A 16,925-nucleotide genomic window follows, 5' to 3' on the forward strand; every position below is an offset into this window, starting at 1 on the left:
TATTATACTCACATCAATCTGCCATTACTATTTCCAAACAAAAATTTTATATAATAAGAATTTTATAAACTATGACCAACAGAGATTTTTAAAAAACATTAATTAAAAGACAGAGGTTGATTTTTCCTAACAAAGACTTACATTTTAATTTCCTGGATAATATCAATATTACTTGTGGGCTATAATCCTATATTTTACATAAAGGAACAATCTTCAGAGCTAATATCTATTTTCAAGTTTTATTTTTAATTGAAAAATAGTAATTGTATATATTTATGGAGATACATGATATTTGATACATGTGCACACTGTGGGATGATTAAATCAAGTAATTAACATATCCATCACTTCACACACTTATCCTTTTTTGGTGGTAAGAACATTTAAAATCTACTTTTAGTAATTTTGAAAAATACAATGATTATTATTAGTCACTATTCTGTGCAATAGATCTAATATCTAACATTTAATCTCTTCCTGTAATTCTACTGGATTTCCAATTATTCTGGAAAAATGGAGTAAGCTAAAGTCACATGAGTAAGCCTTATAAATTAATGGAGTGTGAAATCGGAGTTAGCTTTAACTAATCACGTCACACAGCCTGCTTGCCTATTAGTCATAAAAATTCAACCTAAAACATGAATGAGTCATGAAAAGAAATTGATTTCCTGGAAGAGTCAATGTAGAAGTAGCTGGAATCACAAAAAGAAAAAAAAAAAAATACAACTAAAAAAACCCCACAAAACTAGCTTAGAGGTACCCAAACTAAGTAAAGGAGTGCAGGGTTTGTCTTCCTTTGTCATAACAGGGAAAACAAAACAAAACAACTTCCATATGTTAATCAAGTTTATTCTTTAAAACACTAGGTCTCACTCTGATTTTCTGAGAAAAGTTAAGAGTTCAGGGCACAGCTTTTGGTTAAATTAATTATGCACACTTGTTATCCTCCTTTCACTTTTCCTTCTGAGGGCCTGAGAGTAAATTTTTTTTAGTTATTTGTGCCTTCCCCACTTAAATTCTTGTCAAAACTGTTTTAGTTGTCTCCCCCACTCCCCCTGCCAAAGACCTAGAAGAGTCCAGGGTTTCCCTTCACAAGGAGTCTGTAAAAAAGTTTTTAATATCCAGCTTTTTCCTTCTCTAGTCTGAAGAACTTGTATTTCCAGTTAAGATATACTTCAAATTTAATGAAGCAATGTTATAACCATCAAGTTCATCTAAATGTTCTTATTTTCAAAAAAGGGAAGAAGAAGATTCCCTAAAGTACAAACTAGTGAGTCTGATACCCTGATCCCTTAGAACCAGTATAAGTTTATTAAAAGAATAATTCAAATAAGACTAATTTTTAAAAGTAGGGCTATTAGGCCAGTTGTTCTGAGGAATGCTTTATAGTATATTTGGCTCTCATAAAGGAACCTGACAATGATTCTCTTGATATCTTCTCAGAAAGAAAAAGAAGAAATACAAATTTGGTATCAATAAAGGCAGATTCCTGACATAAATTTATTATTAATGAAGGAAATCTGTAGTGGTATGCCTCAGGGCTCTATCCTCAGGCAGGTTTTGTTCAACATTTTATTAATGATCTTGATGCCAGGCACTGATGGAATACATATCAAATTTGTATAAGACATAAGCTGAGAATAAAAGCTAATCTAATACATAGCATGGTAAAAAAAAAAAATCAGCATATAAAAAACCTCCCCTTTTTCTTGGGGCTAGAATAATGGGCCAAATCTAATAAAATGAAACAGAACAGGAAGAAATACTAGGTATAAGCCTTAGTGAACTGAGTCAAATGAGAGAACTCAGCCTCTGCCATCTACAGAGTGACATCCATGTAGGTAACCTTCTGAGGCTGTTTAGCACAAGACTATATAGAGTATACAGACTCTGAAATGAGTTACACCTGGATTCAGATCCTGGGTCTGACAATAACTAGTCACATTATTTACCTTTCTGAGCTTCAGCTTCCTCATCTATAATATGGTATCGTACCATACTTACTTTTTGTAGGAAAGTTGTGGAAAAGAAAAAATAAATGCAAAGATGTAACCCAGTGCCCCCAAAATGAGTAAGTAGTCATGCGTTGCTTAACTATGGAGATATGTTCTGAGAAATATGTCAGTAGGCTATTGTGTCGTGTGAACAATACAGTGTACTTACATAAACCAAGATGGTGCAGCCTACCACACAACCAAGCTATACGGTATAGCCTATTGCTCCCAGGATACAAACATGTACAGCATGTTACTGTGCTGAATACTGTAGGCAATTGTAACACAGTAAGTATTTAATATTTGTGTATCTAAACATATCTAGACACAGAAAAGGTACAGTAAAAATACCGTATTATAATCTTATGGGACCCACCTTTGTATATGTGGTTCATTGTTGGCTGAAACATGCAATGCATGACTATATTTAATCAATAGTGCCATTACCTTAAAATGAAGGAGTACGCTAAAAGATATAAGGTTTCTTCAACAATCTACTAGGAAGCCATGACTCTGAAGTCCTGTATTTATATCTAAAACAACAAATCTACAACTAGGTGATATAGAAGACATTGACTTTAAGGTTCTAGTTAACTGAAAACCTCATAAGGAACCACTAGTAATATATGTATGTTTAGGCCATATTATAAATGGACATAAATAAAAAGACATAGAAAAGTGGAGGTGGCAGAATTGCTCTGTTGGTCAGGCTATGCCTTTAATACTGAGTGCTTAATTAAGATACTGACAAACTGAAACACTAAACAAAAATGTCCTTTTGAAGAATACTGAAGTAATGCCACATGAGGAACAGTTAATGAGCAGAGGATATTCACTCCAGAGAAGACAAGACTTGAGAGGGCCATGTGAACTGCCCCCATGTATCAAAAGTGTAGTCAAGGAGAGCAGGGGGTAGATGTGTTCCAGAAGGTGCCAGAAGGCAAAATCTCAATCAACAAATATAACTTGTAAGCAGGGTGATTTTCATACAAACTTAGAACTTTGTAATAATTTCACCTCAAAAATTAAATAGGCTTGGAAAATAGTGAACTTGTACTAGAGGTGTTCAGACAACGGCTATTTGTTAAAGAAGTTGCACAAGGAATTCAATTTAGAAGAGAGGGTTGAATGAAATGAATCCTATAGTCTTTTGAAATCTGAAGTGTATGGATGGACTCCCTTGACTTTCACTGACCCATCACATCTATTTCCCAAAACAAAGAAAGAGAATCAATACCTAGCTTATTTAATTATTTGCTTTCTGTGATTGGCAGAGCTGAGATATATGTACACATATATACATAATATATATATACAAAAATAAATATTATATATAAATAGAATTTCATAATGGTAAATTTTTACTGAATAAGTTCAGTGTCACTAATAACTGTCCTACCATATAAGGTATCTGTAACATCAAAACTAGCTCAGGAGAAATGAGAAATCACCATATTTAACAAGCAGTAATATAAGTCAAATAATATTTTTCTAAAGTTTAGAGGAATTTCAGGCACTAATAGCATAGCATAACCTTAATGGTGATTTAGGGTGTCAGAGGAAGCTAGGTTGCCTTTATGAGATGTTACTTGCTACTTTTTTTTAAACTGCCAAGCAAAAGAAAATTTGTTTGAGGAGAGCAAGCTATAAAAGAAGTTGGTTCATGAGCATCAACTGTCTTAAATTTCAGAAGAGAACTAAAGACACAATAGATTACCTCCTCACTATTCTGAGTAAGCATGTCCTAAATGAAACATACATGCCCTGAGCTCATCGAGATGATTTTTATTGTAATCTCAAACTTTTAGCTTTTACTTCTTTTCTAAAATATCAATGAACTTTAATTGGAAAAGTGTGTGTATTTGAGAACATACAATAAATTTTAAACTAATTAGAATTCATAATTCTACCAAGCAAATAACGTAATCTGGTTTCAACTAGGTTGATGTGTTCAAATGCCATAAGCTACATGTGCTAAACCACTTCACATAACAAATTAATGTAGGTCCAGAAAAATACCCCTTTTGTTAGACAGTGTTGCATAATGCAAAGAACAGAGGCTTAAATCAGAAGATATGAGTCTGAGTGATGGTCTTATTACTTACTAACTGTGAGACCACAGGCAAGTTATTTGACTTTGTGAGTTCTGGTTTCCCTATCTATAAAGTAAGGATGATAAAACTACTTTGTAGACTCACAGTGAAATTAGAAATAATAACCATAAAACATACATAAGAGGAAATGCACACAAAATAAAAGTTACTATCTTTATTCTTTAAAATAATTGGGGGAAGAGGGGAGAGGGACAGAGGAAGGAAGTTCTACAGGCCTGAGTACTGTATAAGAGGAAATACTCAGTTTGCTTTTATGAAGCTTTTGGGGCAGGCCTGGAAGGAGTGTAACAAAATGCAAATATTTATTCAAAATAGAAGCATTTAAATAATTTCTCTATTATTTATAATAAATTATCATAAAAATTAAAATGCCTTAAATACAATGTTGATACTTTATATACTAATATACTAACCTAAGAGATGCATACATACTCTTTATATATACTCCCAAAACAGAAACAAAAATATAGTGATTTTCTTTGTATTTTTTATTGCAGAAAACATTGTAATCTTTAAAATGAAATGTATAATTCTTAAGATGGTTTCACATTTTGTATAGCTAAATAAAATAAAGAAAGAAAAGTTGGGGGAAAATACTTTCTTTTCTGTTGCAATTTAGAAAAAAATACTTACTCAATTTTCTGCAGTTGTTCAGAAAGCTTTTTATTTTCTTCCTGTAGAGTATTTTTTTCATTCACTGAAAAACAACGTGAAAAAGGCACTTCATATAGTTATATCAACATGTATGTCAGGCTTTTCAAATAAGATACATTAACTAACATTTACAAAGAAATTAGGATTTCTAATTCTAGGCCATAATGTTATTCAGGGTTAATGCTCCTAAGCAAAACTAATTTGTTACTAGGTAGTGATTACTACATCTCATATTATGCCAGTTCCATGTAACTGATTAACGGATAATTTTATGTAATGCTTGCGGGCAAAAACGAGAGAGTAACTCAGGGAGTACAGCATAACTATTCATACTGAGGACAAGAAAGCATCCTATCTAATTAATAGCACTCAGTTCTACTAATTTCAAATACCATTTTAGCAAGAGTGATTTATCTTGAAATAAATTTGATCATAAAAATAACGTAACACTAAATATCAGCATAATTTTATAACATAAGCATGTTTAAGTCAAATTTTCTTCTAGTCATACGCAATGTTTCATGATTATGATATTAGTAACTTAAACATATCCACTGAAGTAGTATCTGTTTGAATCTATGTTCATCAACATTTCCTATTTACACTTGTTTAATTTATAAAGCAGAAACCCAATTTCGGGATATAACTTCTACTAGAACCAGCACAAAACTCTCAGCAATGTTTAGTGTGATGGCATTGGTTAAGCATGTGTTTTACTAGGAGGAGAAAATCCAAGAAATCAAGGCACAGTAAATATAATCAACCCTTACGAAAGACGGTTAATCCAAACTTTGTTAATAATTTAGTGGTTTGTAAATCTAAACATATTTTCTTACACTGAGTAAATTTTTTGGACTATCTACAATATGTGAGGTTACTAAACTACCTTCTGTGGAAGATCTAAAAAAGATTAAGATATAGACAATGACCTAAAGAAAAGTGTTGCCTAATAAGGGAGACAAAATACTACATAAACCTGTTTTATACAATTGAAAGTGACAAGATGGGGGAGTCCTTAGAGAAGTACAAATAATGTACTAAGGAATTTCCAGGGAGAAAAACATTACTTTGAGCCCTTGGGAAGATCACGAAGGGATTCATCAAAGAAAGGGCAACTAAACTGGACATGAGATTATTCTATGCTGAGAATTAGTGGAGGAAAAGAAAGAAAAATTGGGCATAACAAATGGTGGAAAGCTTTCGAAACCAGGCTAAGAAATTGGAACTTTATCTTAAATATTATCAGCTATCATTTTTCGAAGATGAATGATAGGAAGACTGAATTGTTAGCACGTATACCATATACCAAAATGAGAAGAAAGTATTGACAAGATGACAAATCAGTGGTCATTAAAAGAAGTGAGTATCTGGGCCTATGTGGAGGAGCAGAAACAGGAAGTAAGGAGAGGTAGAGGAAGTATTACAAAGGCAGAATCAGTGGTATTTGGCAAATCATCCTTTGTCACGGTGACGGGAGTCAACAAAGACCTTAGATTTCTGTTTAAGATGGTTTACTTGACTCTCCCTCTCCATATCCAAAGGGAAATGACAAAACAACTCTAAAAATAAGTATATCAAAAAGCCAGAAAGGGTGTCACTAGCAGATCAGAACTACAAAAACTTTCTGAATTATTAAAAATAGGCTCAGATTGATGGTAAAATCCAACAAAAAAGGGCCTTAAAACAAAGTGAATTTTCCCAGCAGAACCTCCTATCAATTCTAATATCAGGGCAGCAAGGCTCAGAAATTGCTTAAGAGGGAAATAAAGGGTCACTAATAGTTGCCCTTAGGCTGAAGTCATGAGGAAAGATCTCTAGAAGTTTTGACATTGGACAGTCCATTAATAAATACTGAGATAAGGAAATGAGAGCAGTGCTCCCAAATAACTTATGGTAAACACTAGAGAAGGCAACCTTGTACTCAGAAGACAAACTACCCATATATCCTACAGAAAAGCTCTCCAGCCATGTGTCCTCCCCTCCCACTTTCAGCCATTGAAATAGGGATCCAGTAAATCAGAACTTGCATTTACTATTAGCAAAGCAGGGATTCTCCCTTAGGCTAAGGAAGTAAAACAGCATTTAACAAAACCAACTAACTTAAGAGATATCTACAATTATAGACAAACAAGAGTTAGCAAACACTTGGAAAAAATGGACATTCTTTCATCCATTTATTTATTTATTTTGAAACAAGGTCTCACTATGTTGCCCAAGCTAGAGTGCAGTGGCATCATCATAGTTCACTGCAATCTCAAATTCCTGGGCTTGAGCAATCTTCCTGGCTGCCTCCAAAGTAGCTAGGACTACAGGTACGCACCGCCATGCCTGGCTAATGAAAAAATAATATTTAAAAATTAAGAAAAATTAAAACTAGTTAAAGAAGACATCACTTTTGGATAAGTAGTTTTAATATAGGAAAGGTATATTTGTTAAGTATAACCAATATTAGAAAGATTTTGAAGGCTGATGGATCCATTAAGAAATAACAGGCTGCCATGAAAAAGAAACAAAGATCATAAAAATTGAAAACTTAACAAATGAGATGAGAGCAGAATAAATATGACTAAAGACAGAATTCCTATCTCTTAAGCAATCCTCCCAGAATTCTGCACAAAAGAATGAATTTATAAATAAAAGCATGGGGGACCTATTATAACATCTGCCTAATATGAGTTCCTGAAGAATAAAGAGATATCAGAAAGGAGGAAATAAGGCCAGGCATCGTGGCTCATGCCCGTAGTTCTAGCATTTTGGGAGGTTGAGGTGGATCACTTGAGGCCAGGAATTTGAGATCAGCCTGGACAACATACTGATACCCTATTCTCTTTAAAAGAGAGAAAAAAAAAAGGAACTACTCTAAGAAGTAACAGAGAAAAGCTAAGCAAACACTTGAAGGTGATAAAGTGGATTAGATACTCCAACAGTCTCACTATAAAACAACTGTTAAATCTATATGATGTGTATATGGGAGTTTTTACTATTCTCCCTACCTTTCTTCGTGGAGAATCTCCCCTTCTTTATAGACTCCTTTTTCTTCCTGTCTTGCTTTTTCTTTTTTGTTTTTACTTTTTCCAGTTACTGAGTTCTGAGGGTATTTGTGTTCTTATTTCATTTTTATTTGATCTTTTACTTACTATAGGGTTTAAACCCCTGTATTTCTGTTTTTTTGGTCAATCTTGAAAATTTGCCATGCATTTTAAAGGTAATATTGAGATGTAACAGTTTTCTACCCATTGATAATATTCCTAGATCCCTAAATAAACAGATGCACACATTCACACATATACACCATAGAATCTATAGACCTAAATACATTAACACGTGAAGACTTTGAAGAAATAGTCTAAAGTGAAATAACACATGTTAGAACACAAAGTATGGTATGATCCCATGAAAATTCAAAGGAGAAGAGGGAAGGGGGGTAAAATGAGGGACAGAGACAGACAGACAACCTGTACCTGGAAAGATACATATTACACTGTTAACAGTAGTTACCTCTGGGAGCAAAATAAAACGATAGTTTTCTTATCTCTTTTTAAAATAATGAACACATACTCATATACTCTTGCTTGAGTAACCAGAGGACAGCAATATATTAACAATTAACAGAAAAAAATTAAGTCAGAGGATAGAATTAGTTTGGAAAAGAAGATATTAATTTTGGATATGTTGACTGTGAACTGCTTATGGGAAATCCAGGTAATGGTCACTAAAAGAGATAAATAGTTAAAAGAGAAGAAGGTTCAGAGAGATGTTAAAAGAAAAAGAGAATAAAAGGTGGCTAAGAATGTAGAAAAACCCTATACCGAGTGGGCAAGGAGAATAAACTTAAAAGAATATACTCATAATGGTATGTCATGAAAACTAAGAGTATATACTTGTGTAGAGCACTAAATTGCCAGCTTTGTATTTAACTTTACTAAGAAGTTAAATTACATGAAATAAAGATAAAATCAAAGAAGTAGATATGGACACGTCCAAAGGAAATCTGCTTATCTTAGAAGTGGTGAGACTTTAAGGCCAATGTGAACTGTATTTGTACAGCCTTTTTTATACCCTATTTCTTCCTAAAGTAAGCATGAGATTCAATCTACAAAAAGGCAAAAAAGGACATGTGAACTTTCACCTAAATAATGAAAAGTATATGTAAACAACCCATTTCATTACAACTAATTTACTAATAGTTTTAACAATAGTATATTCTGCTTTAAGTACTTAATAAATGAAAAAGGGAAACTCACTAAGCTCTGTAATAAGTTTAAGATTCTGTTGCCGGATATTTTCAAACTCTTGCTGTTTTTTCCGCATGTGTTCTTCAGTAACTGCACAGCGATCACATAATCCAGCTCTTAACCTGTAAAACAAAAACAAAGCATTTTTCATCTACTAAAAGATATCTCCTGATATTTGAATTTTATACTTTATATGTTTTATATATTATGAAGATTTAAAGAATTGACTTGACAAATATAGTAAAAATCAAATAGATTAATGATGTATAATATACCTTTAACGTATTCTTACATAGGCTGAAATCATGCTACGCCATCATTTTCTGCAGATTACAATTCTGAGTGAAATTCTGTAAAAACCTGCCAATTTTAAACTCTATCCAAAGGAGCTTATTTATTGAAGAAATTGACCCTATTTTTAATTTATTATGGTCAAAATATGAACTCCAGTCCAATACCAAGGAGCAGAATTATATCTTAAGCACTGTGCATCTGCTTTGCTTGGCATAGCATATGACACATAGTGAAGGACATTCCAATCATTAAATCCTTTTATCTAAATATTTCAATGTGTATCTCTAAAAGATTGAGACTTTTTTTGATACAACAATAACATTGTCATACTTTAAAAAATTAATAATAGGAAGCAGAATTTGAAATTTTTACATCTGAAATTCTTTGTTGAAATTAATAGTTGGATAATATTGAAGTTCAGGTTGGAAATAATTTTCTTTCAGAATTCTCCTCAGATTTTGAAGCCTACTTGTAGACTACACTCTCCTCCACCATTTAATGATGTTTAAGTGTTACAAATAATTCTTAAGTATGTAAGACATCTACATTTGCCCTCCCACTCACTTTGGAGTATAAGAAGTAGGCCTTGAACCTATGGAACCATCCATGGCCTGTAATAAAAGTTTCATCATGAGCACTCACTCAAAAGGACAAAAGATGGCAAGTTTTGGCAAAGATGCAGAGAAAAGGGAACCCTTGCACACTGTTGGTGGGAATGTAAATTAGTACAGCCATTATAGAAAACAGTATGGAGGTTCCTTAAAATATTAAAAACATATAATCCAGCAATCCCACTACTGGGTATACATACAAAGCAAATGAAATCAGAATGTCAAAGAGATATCTGCACTCCCACATTTACTGCAGCACTATTCACAACAGCCAAGACATGGAATCAATCTAGATGTCCATCAACAGATGAATGGATAAAGAAAATGTGGTATATATACACAATAAATACTATTCAGCCACAAAATGAATAAAATCCTGTCATTTGTGACATGGATGAACCTGTAGGATGTTATGTTAAGTGAAATAAGCCATGCACAGAAAGATAAATATCACATGATTTCACTCATATGTGAAATCTAAGAAAGCTGACCTCATAGAAGGACAGACTAAAATGGTGAGTACCAGAGGCTTGGGTGGTTGGGGGGACAGGAGGATGGGGAGATGTTAGCTAAAGGATATATACTTACAGTTAGATAGAAGGGGGGAATTAAGTCCAGAATAGGTACACATAGAGAGACAGAATAGGCAAATATATAGAGACAGAAAGTAGATAAATAAATGCCTAGAAGGGGGAAAAACTGGGAATGCTGCTAATGGTTATGGAGTTTCTTTCTTGGGTGATGAAAATAGTTTAAAATTAATTGTGATGATGGTTGCAAAACTCTGAGCACACTAAAAACCACTGGATTGCATATTTTAAATCAGTAAATCGTATGATATGTGAATTATATCTCAATAAGCGGTTTTTAAAAAAAAATAATTAAAATAGTAAAGTTCATGTTACATAGACTTTACCACACAAAAAGAACTTGAGGGGGAAAAGCTGTCTAGCATTCCTGGAAAATCTGAGAAATGATGCAGCCATAAAACAAGGAAAGGATATACATATATACACAGAGATATATGTATATATAAAGCAATAATCAACAAAAAGTTCTTGGGGCCAGGCACAATGGATCATGCCTACAACCTTACGTGCTTTTGGAGGCTAAGCCAGGAGGATTGCTTGAGGTCAGGAATTTGAGGCTGCTGTGAGGTATGAAAGCGCCACTGTACTGCAGCCTGGGTGACAGAGTGAGACTGTGTGTGTGTGTGTATGTGTGTGTAAAGTTCTTGGATACATGTGATTATCAAAATAACTTCAATAGTAGGGTTGAAAAACAAAACAGAAGAAATCTGCCAGAGCATGGAAGGAAAAGCAAGTAACAGAAAATAAGAGAATAGATGATAAAGGATAAGTTTATGACTAAGAAGTGCTCCAGAAAGAAAGGACATTAAAAAAAAAAAATAGAGGAAGTAATAGAAAAAAATTACCAGACTTTAAGAAATACTAGTTTTCAGGTTAATGGGTTGAATGTCCAGCACAATGAAGGAAATACACACACAGAGCATTATGTAAGTTGAGAACAAGGATAAAAAGATCTTAAATTCCAGAAAGGAAAAAAAAATCCATTACCTACAAAAGAATGAACATTAGAATGCAGACTTTTTGTCAGTGCTGGAATGCTAACAGACAATTACAAAATGCCTTCAAAGTTCTGAAGGAAAATTATTTTAAACCTAGTAATATATATCCAGTCAAAATATCAACTAAACAAAACAGTAAAATAAAAATGTTTTTAGACATGCAAGGACTCTTTGAAAATTTACTTCCTGTGTATTCTTTTTCAGCAGTTACTTGAAGGTAAGCTGCAACAAAATGAGCATGAAAAGCCAATAGAAACAGACCCACATTTTATCACCCATGTTCACTGGTATATCCCAAGGTCTAAAACAGTGCCTGGCACAAAGTAGGTGCTCCATAAATGTATGCTGACTACCATGAGATGCATGAAATAATGGAATCAATGCATACATCCAATAAAGAGAAATCCAGAATGGCAGCTGTAGAGTAACCTAGAAAGGGAATGGTCCAAATTAGTACAGAAAGTTTTTTCAGCCCGAGAAGTATGTCTTCAAGAAAAAGAACTACAATGAAGAAGATTATAATGGAAGAGTAGAATAACTAAGGCACGAATGACATTAACACCACAGTTCTTGTCTTAATATGAAAAAAGGTAGTTAGAAATTCTAGGAAAACAAAACAAACTTATAAATAAGTCATTATCATAATATAATTATAGGCTGATTTGACCAACTAATTGGGGACAGAGTAGAAAATCATCTATTTGACCTGGACATTAAAAACAATTTCCTTGAGTGGCAGAAATGTCACATCACCAGACATGGAGAGAAGGAAATGTGATCCTATCTCTGCAGCCAATAAATAAAAACAGTTTACTATTTTCCAACTTCTATAATCAACTTTAAGCAAAATATGAAAGATTAAAATCTGGTAAAATGAAAGAATACAACTATTACCAACCTTGACAATATTTACATGGTAAAGGCTCAACTGGCAAAAGACAGAAGGTAGAAAGACAGGAAGAGTGCTTGCAGGGAAGGGTTAAAGCACCAGTATCATCCTATAACACAATGGCAAGTCCAGGGAGACCATTTACAGGTGAAGAAATGCAAAACAAAGACCTAAATATATGTATTAAAATTCAAACATAATATAGAAGAACTAAAATAATAACCCTTCAAATACAGGAGAAGGAGTTTAAAAATGTCACTGGTTAGAGAATTATAAAATGAAGCAATATTCCCTAGCTTATTACTGCCAGCTTTTCTTGTCAACTACCGCTCTTGATAATAATCTCTGTGAAAAGGGGTCAACTCTTGATTGCTCCCTGATTCTAGTTTAAATTTAAATGAACATGAGAAAATATGCTAGCTCCTGTTTCCATCAGCAGGGTTCCATTGCTCTCCTCTGGCTCATCTTCCACTGCTTGTCAGAGAAAGAAAAAAACCGCCCCAATTTCACAAAAGAATGCAGTTTTAGTAGCTTTAACAGGTAAGGGGATAAGAGAGAAATTCCACAAAAAGAGCAGAAAGCAACATGCAATCTGAGTTTTATTCCAGTTTATTCATAGGAATGAAGAAATAAAAACTTTCATTTGCTTTAAAATTTACCAGATTAACAAGTACACTCAATTGTTTGCTGTATCCCAAAAGTATTTCCTCAAATTTATTCATTTTCACTCAATATGGTTTTACTGAATGCCTACAATGTACTCAATGCTATAAATACAACAGTGACCAAGATAAGACCACTTCTTTTAAAGAGCTTACAGTCTACCAGAGAAAGACAAGCAACAAAAAAGTAATTACAACAAAGTTTAATTCACATTGTGACAGTGGAAATACAGGGTACTATGAAAGCACACAGCCACTTAACTTAGTCCAGGAAGTTAGAGGAGGTCTCCTGAAGCGTATGATGTTTAAATTCAAATCTGAATAAGAAGAGTTAGCAAAAAAAAAAGAGCATATGTGGTCCAGTGATACAAAAAGTTACAAAACCATAAATCTTCTGATTATGAATACCAATTTTCCTTTTAACTACTGCTGAAATGAGTTATATGACTGACTGCCAAAATGTTCTTAAAAATAGTAAACTCTATTAGAGAACAATGTTTTAACTGCTTTGTTCAGATTTTTTTAAAGAAATGTACTACTCTATCTACTTCTCCAGCATGGTGACTGTTTCTTAGGTTTAGCGAAATACTTTGGTTCCTTGAAGGAAAGTCTATAAATATAATAGTAGTAGTAAAACACAAATTAGCCACATAAAATTAGAATTTTTGTTATCTAATTTATCTTTACTAGCTAATGCCTTTCATCTGCACATTTCACAATGTTTTCACAACATTAACAAGAAATAAGAATCGTTTCATTTATGAAGAGCAGGTGGCAAGTTTCAGAATAACTGCTTAGAAATGTTAACAAAATACTGTTGCTTTTCAAAGGTCTCGCAAAACATTAATTTTTATAGATTTTTTCTGCTTCTCTTGGTTAAAAAAAAGAAATTTTTTATAGATTTTTAAAGCTTGCTGTAGATATCACTCATACATACGACATAAAACTAAAATGAAATTGTAAATAAGGCAAAACTTCACCAAAAGTCACCTATGTAGACATTTAAAAATAGCATTTACTTAGCAGCAATTAAAAAAAAAATAACAAAACCAAAGAAACTTCCAAGAAAATAGACTTGGAGATAGATAATAGGCAATGTCGAAGACTTAGTATTTCACAGTATCTGTTTTGGTGACTTCATGCCAAGCACAAATACTTTGAGATGATCATTTAAGGTGTAATTAATTTACACAACATCTATAAAATGAAGACAACATAAAGACAAGGCATCATGAAACAGCAGAAACTAAGTAGTCGGGTGGGGGAAAGCATCAGATTTAACCTCATTATCTGTTAACTATGTGATTCTGGAACAGTTTCTTAACTCTCAGCTCAGTTTCCTCACGTGTAAAATGCATCCATCATCTACCCTGCAGTGTTAATATGAAGATTAAGTGCTGGACGCCTGGGTACAAAGTGAGAACCCTCAATACATATCAGCTCCTATATTAAAAAAAATAATGATCTTGGGCTTAATTAAATGAAACTTTGTGAAATAAGGGATAAATCTTAAAGTGAGCCCAGTAGGAAATTTTGGATTTTTATGTGAGGAAAGGAGAGAAAAAGCACGTGTATAAAGAAATCAGCTACACATTCCCCACCTGACCACTGAATTAATATCATACCATGCAGTGAGTTATAGGCTCACTTACCTAAGGACGTAAAGGTGAACAGAATGAGAGGCAAGGTAACATTTACAACGAGAAACAACAAAGAAACAAGCATCCACATGATATTAATGACCAGAGGTAGAATAGAACATAAAGAGAAAGGAAATCTAGTTTCAAGAAACTGTAGAATAAAAAAGATAATTTTAACAATTAAATGTATTAACTGAATAAAGAACAGTAATTTAATGGGAAGGGCGGGGGCAATCATCCACTGACATTTCTTCTGAGAAAGGGCATAGAGAAGGAAAACTCACTTAAAAAGGGAAGCACAAGATACAAAGGAGAGCAGAACTGGAAGCCCAAACTTTAAAACCATAAAGTGAAGAAGTGTTTTGGAGACACTAGAAAGCAATGTCTTCAAGGGCTAAGATGAACACTCTATGTTGGGTATGAAATGGAGAGCCAACTGTATTAAGCCAATTCAAGCAAAACATAATAAAAATGTTATATTGTAAATTTTTGAGTGTATTAACTTTGAGCCCTAAACAATTTGATAATGACCAATTAAACAGGAAGGATGCTGGCAATCAATACAATCAGCCCTTGAGTGTGGAAGCTATGAAATTATCTCACTGTCTCCTACTGTGAAGAACAGAATCAGTGACTCCACCTTCTATGCTTTGATTTGTTCCTCTTTTCTTTTCTTTCCTTCTTTCTTTCTTTTTTTTTTTTTTGAGACAGAGTTGTGCTCTGTCACCCAGGCTAGAGTGCAGTGTCGTCGTCATAGCTCACAGCAACCTCAAACTCCTGGGTTCAAGTGATCCTCCTGCCTCAGTCTCCGGAGTAGCTGGGACTACAGGTGGGCACCATCACACCTGGCTAATTTTTCTATTTTTAGTAGAGACGGAGGTCTCGCTCTTGTTCAGGCTGGTCTTGAACTCCTAACCTCCTGCCTGCCTCGGCCTCCCAGAATGCTAAGATTACAGGTGTGAGCCACTTGCGCCGGCCCCACCTTCTGGGCTTTGAAATCTTTCACCTGTTCATACAGCTGAATATAGTAGGCATCCCACGGTCAGATCCCACCTGTTATAAATGAGGAAATCAGGAATACTTTTCAGTAACACTACGGTTCCAGGATTCCTCATTAGCTTTGCCAAAGCTCTCTTACACTGCAATGGAGTGTAAGACCTGCCCTCTTCCCTCTCTTCTTCACAGGGTTAGAGGCATGAAGGTCTGACAGATTTCCCAGATGCCTCATCTTCCTTACAGGTATGTCTCGCAACAAGTATCTTTAATGTCCAAAGTCACCTTGGTATTTGCTTCTCAGAGAACTCAGACTAACATATTTAGTTATTAATGTCAATCTTAACATTCTGTTTGCAGAGGAATCACAGAACAGAAAGATTTCCTAACCTTTTGCCACTACCATCATTATTATAGGGAAGGAAGACTCTCTCTGCTCTTGGAAAGTGGTGGAGCGGTAGAGATGAGAGAAAAAATAGGGTGAAGAGAAGGAAGTTCTTCAATTCTAGAAAGTTACAGGCTGAGAAAGATACGCTCCCCACAATCCTCTACTACAAACAGAAGGAAGTGCCTTACCACACTAAGGGAAGAGTAACTGATGATTTCCTTTTTAATGCTGGACTGGGTAAAGGTGAGAGGGATAGATGGCTTTCTAGCTTCCTGATCTCTCAGCTTGAGGGAGACTAGATCTGGCTGTAGATTGCAGGGACTGGAGTGCTAAAAGTCAGAATCATCTTCCAATTAAGAAAGATAGTATAAGTCTTATTAAACTTCTATTATGTAATGTTACTTGAATTATCTCCTTTAATCTTCAAAATAGCCCTACAAAGAAGGTATTGTTAGTATTATGCCCTATGTTCCTAGCTTTTCTCCTACTCTTATAGATTCTCTTTCTCAGTTTTTTTGCTGGTTGGGTCCTTATTCTTCATTAAACCTTAATTAGTAGGTTTCAGCACTGTGAACGCTTCTCTTCCTATGTTCTTTAAGATGTCCTTAAGAGAGACACCGAATTCCAGACTCATATACAGCTACCTACTTGACATCTCCATTTGTATATAGCAGATGCTGATACAACCTACTTATATCCATCCCTTTGTCATTAACTGCTGAAGCCCTCCAATGGCTTCCATCACAATTAAAATCCAATTTTTTTGCCTATGAACCTACATAATCTAGTTGATGCCCAACTTTCCAATCTTATCTCCTATCACTAATTCGCTTTACCCATTAAGGTAAAACCACAGTGGACTT

At 34.1% G+C, this 16,925-nt stretch overlaps 1 protein-coding gene across 1 annotated transcript in view; it reads right to left on the reverse strand.

Moving 5' to 3' along the window:
* The window catches only part of RBBP8 (RB binding protein 8, endonuclease), an 89,677-nt gene that overhangs the window by 38,732 nt on the left and 34,020 nt on the right, over positions 1 to 16,925 (reverse strand). The window contains exons 5-6 of the mRNA XM_069468182.1: positions 9,007 to 9,119; positions 4,742 to 4,805 (exon numbers count right to left, since the gene is read on the reverse strand). Of these exons, the coding sequence (XP_069324283.1) occupies positions 4,742 to 4,805; positions 9,007 to 9,119 (177 nt within the window). The remainder of the gene's footprint in view (positions 1 to 4,741; positions 4,806 to 9,006; positions 9,120 to 16,925) is intronic.

This window comes from Eulemur rufifrons, chromosome 5, assembly GCF_041146395.1.
Source record: "Eulemur rufifrons isolate Redbay chromosome 5, OSU_ERuf_1, whole genome shotgun sequence".
NCBI lineage: Eukaryota > Metazoa > Chordata > Mammalia > Primates > Lemuridae > Eulemur > Eulemur rufifrons.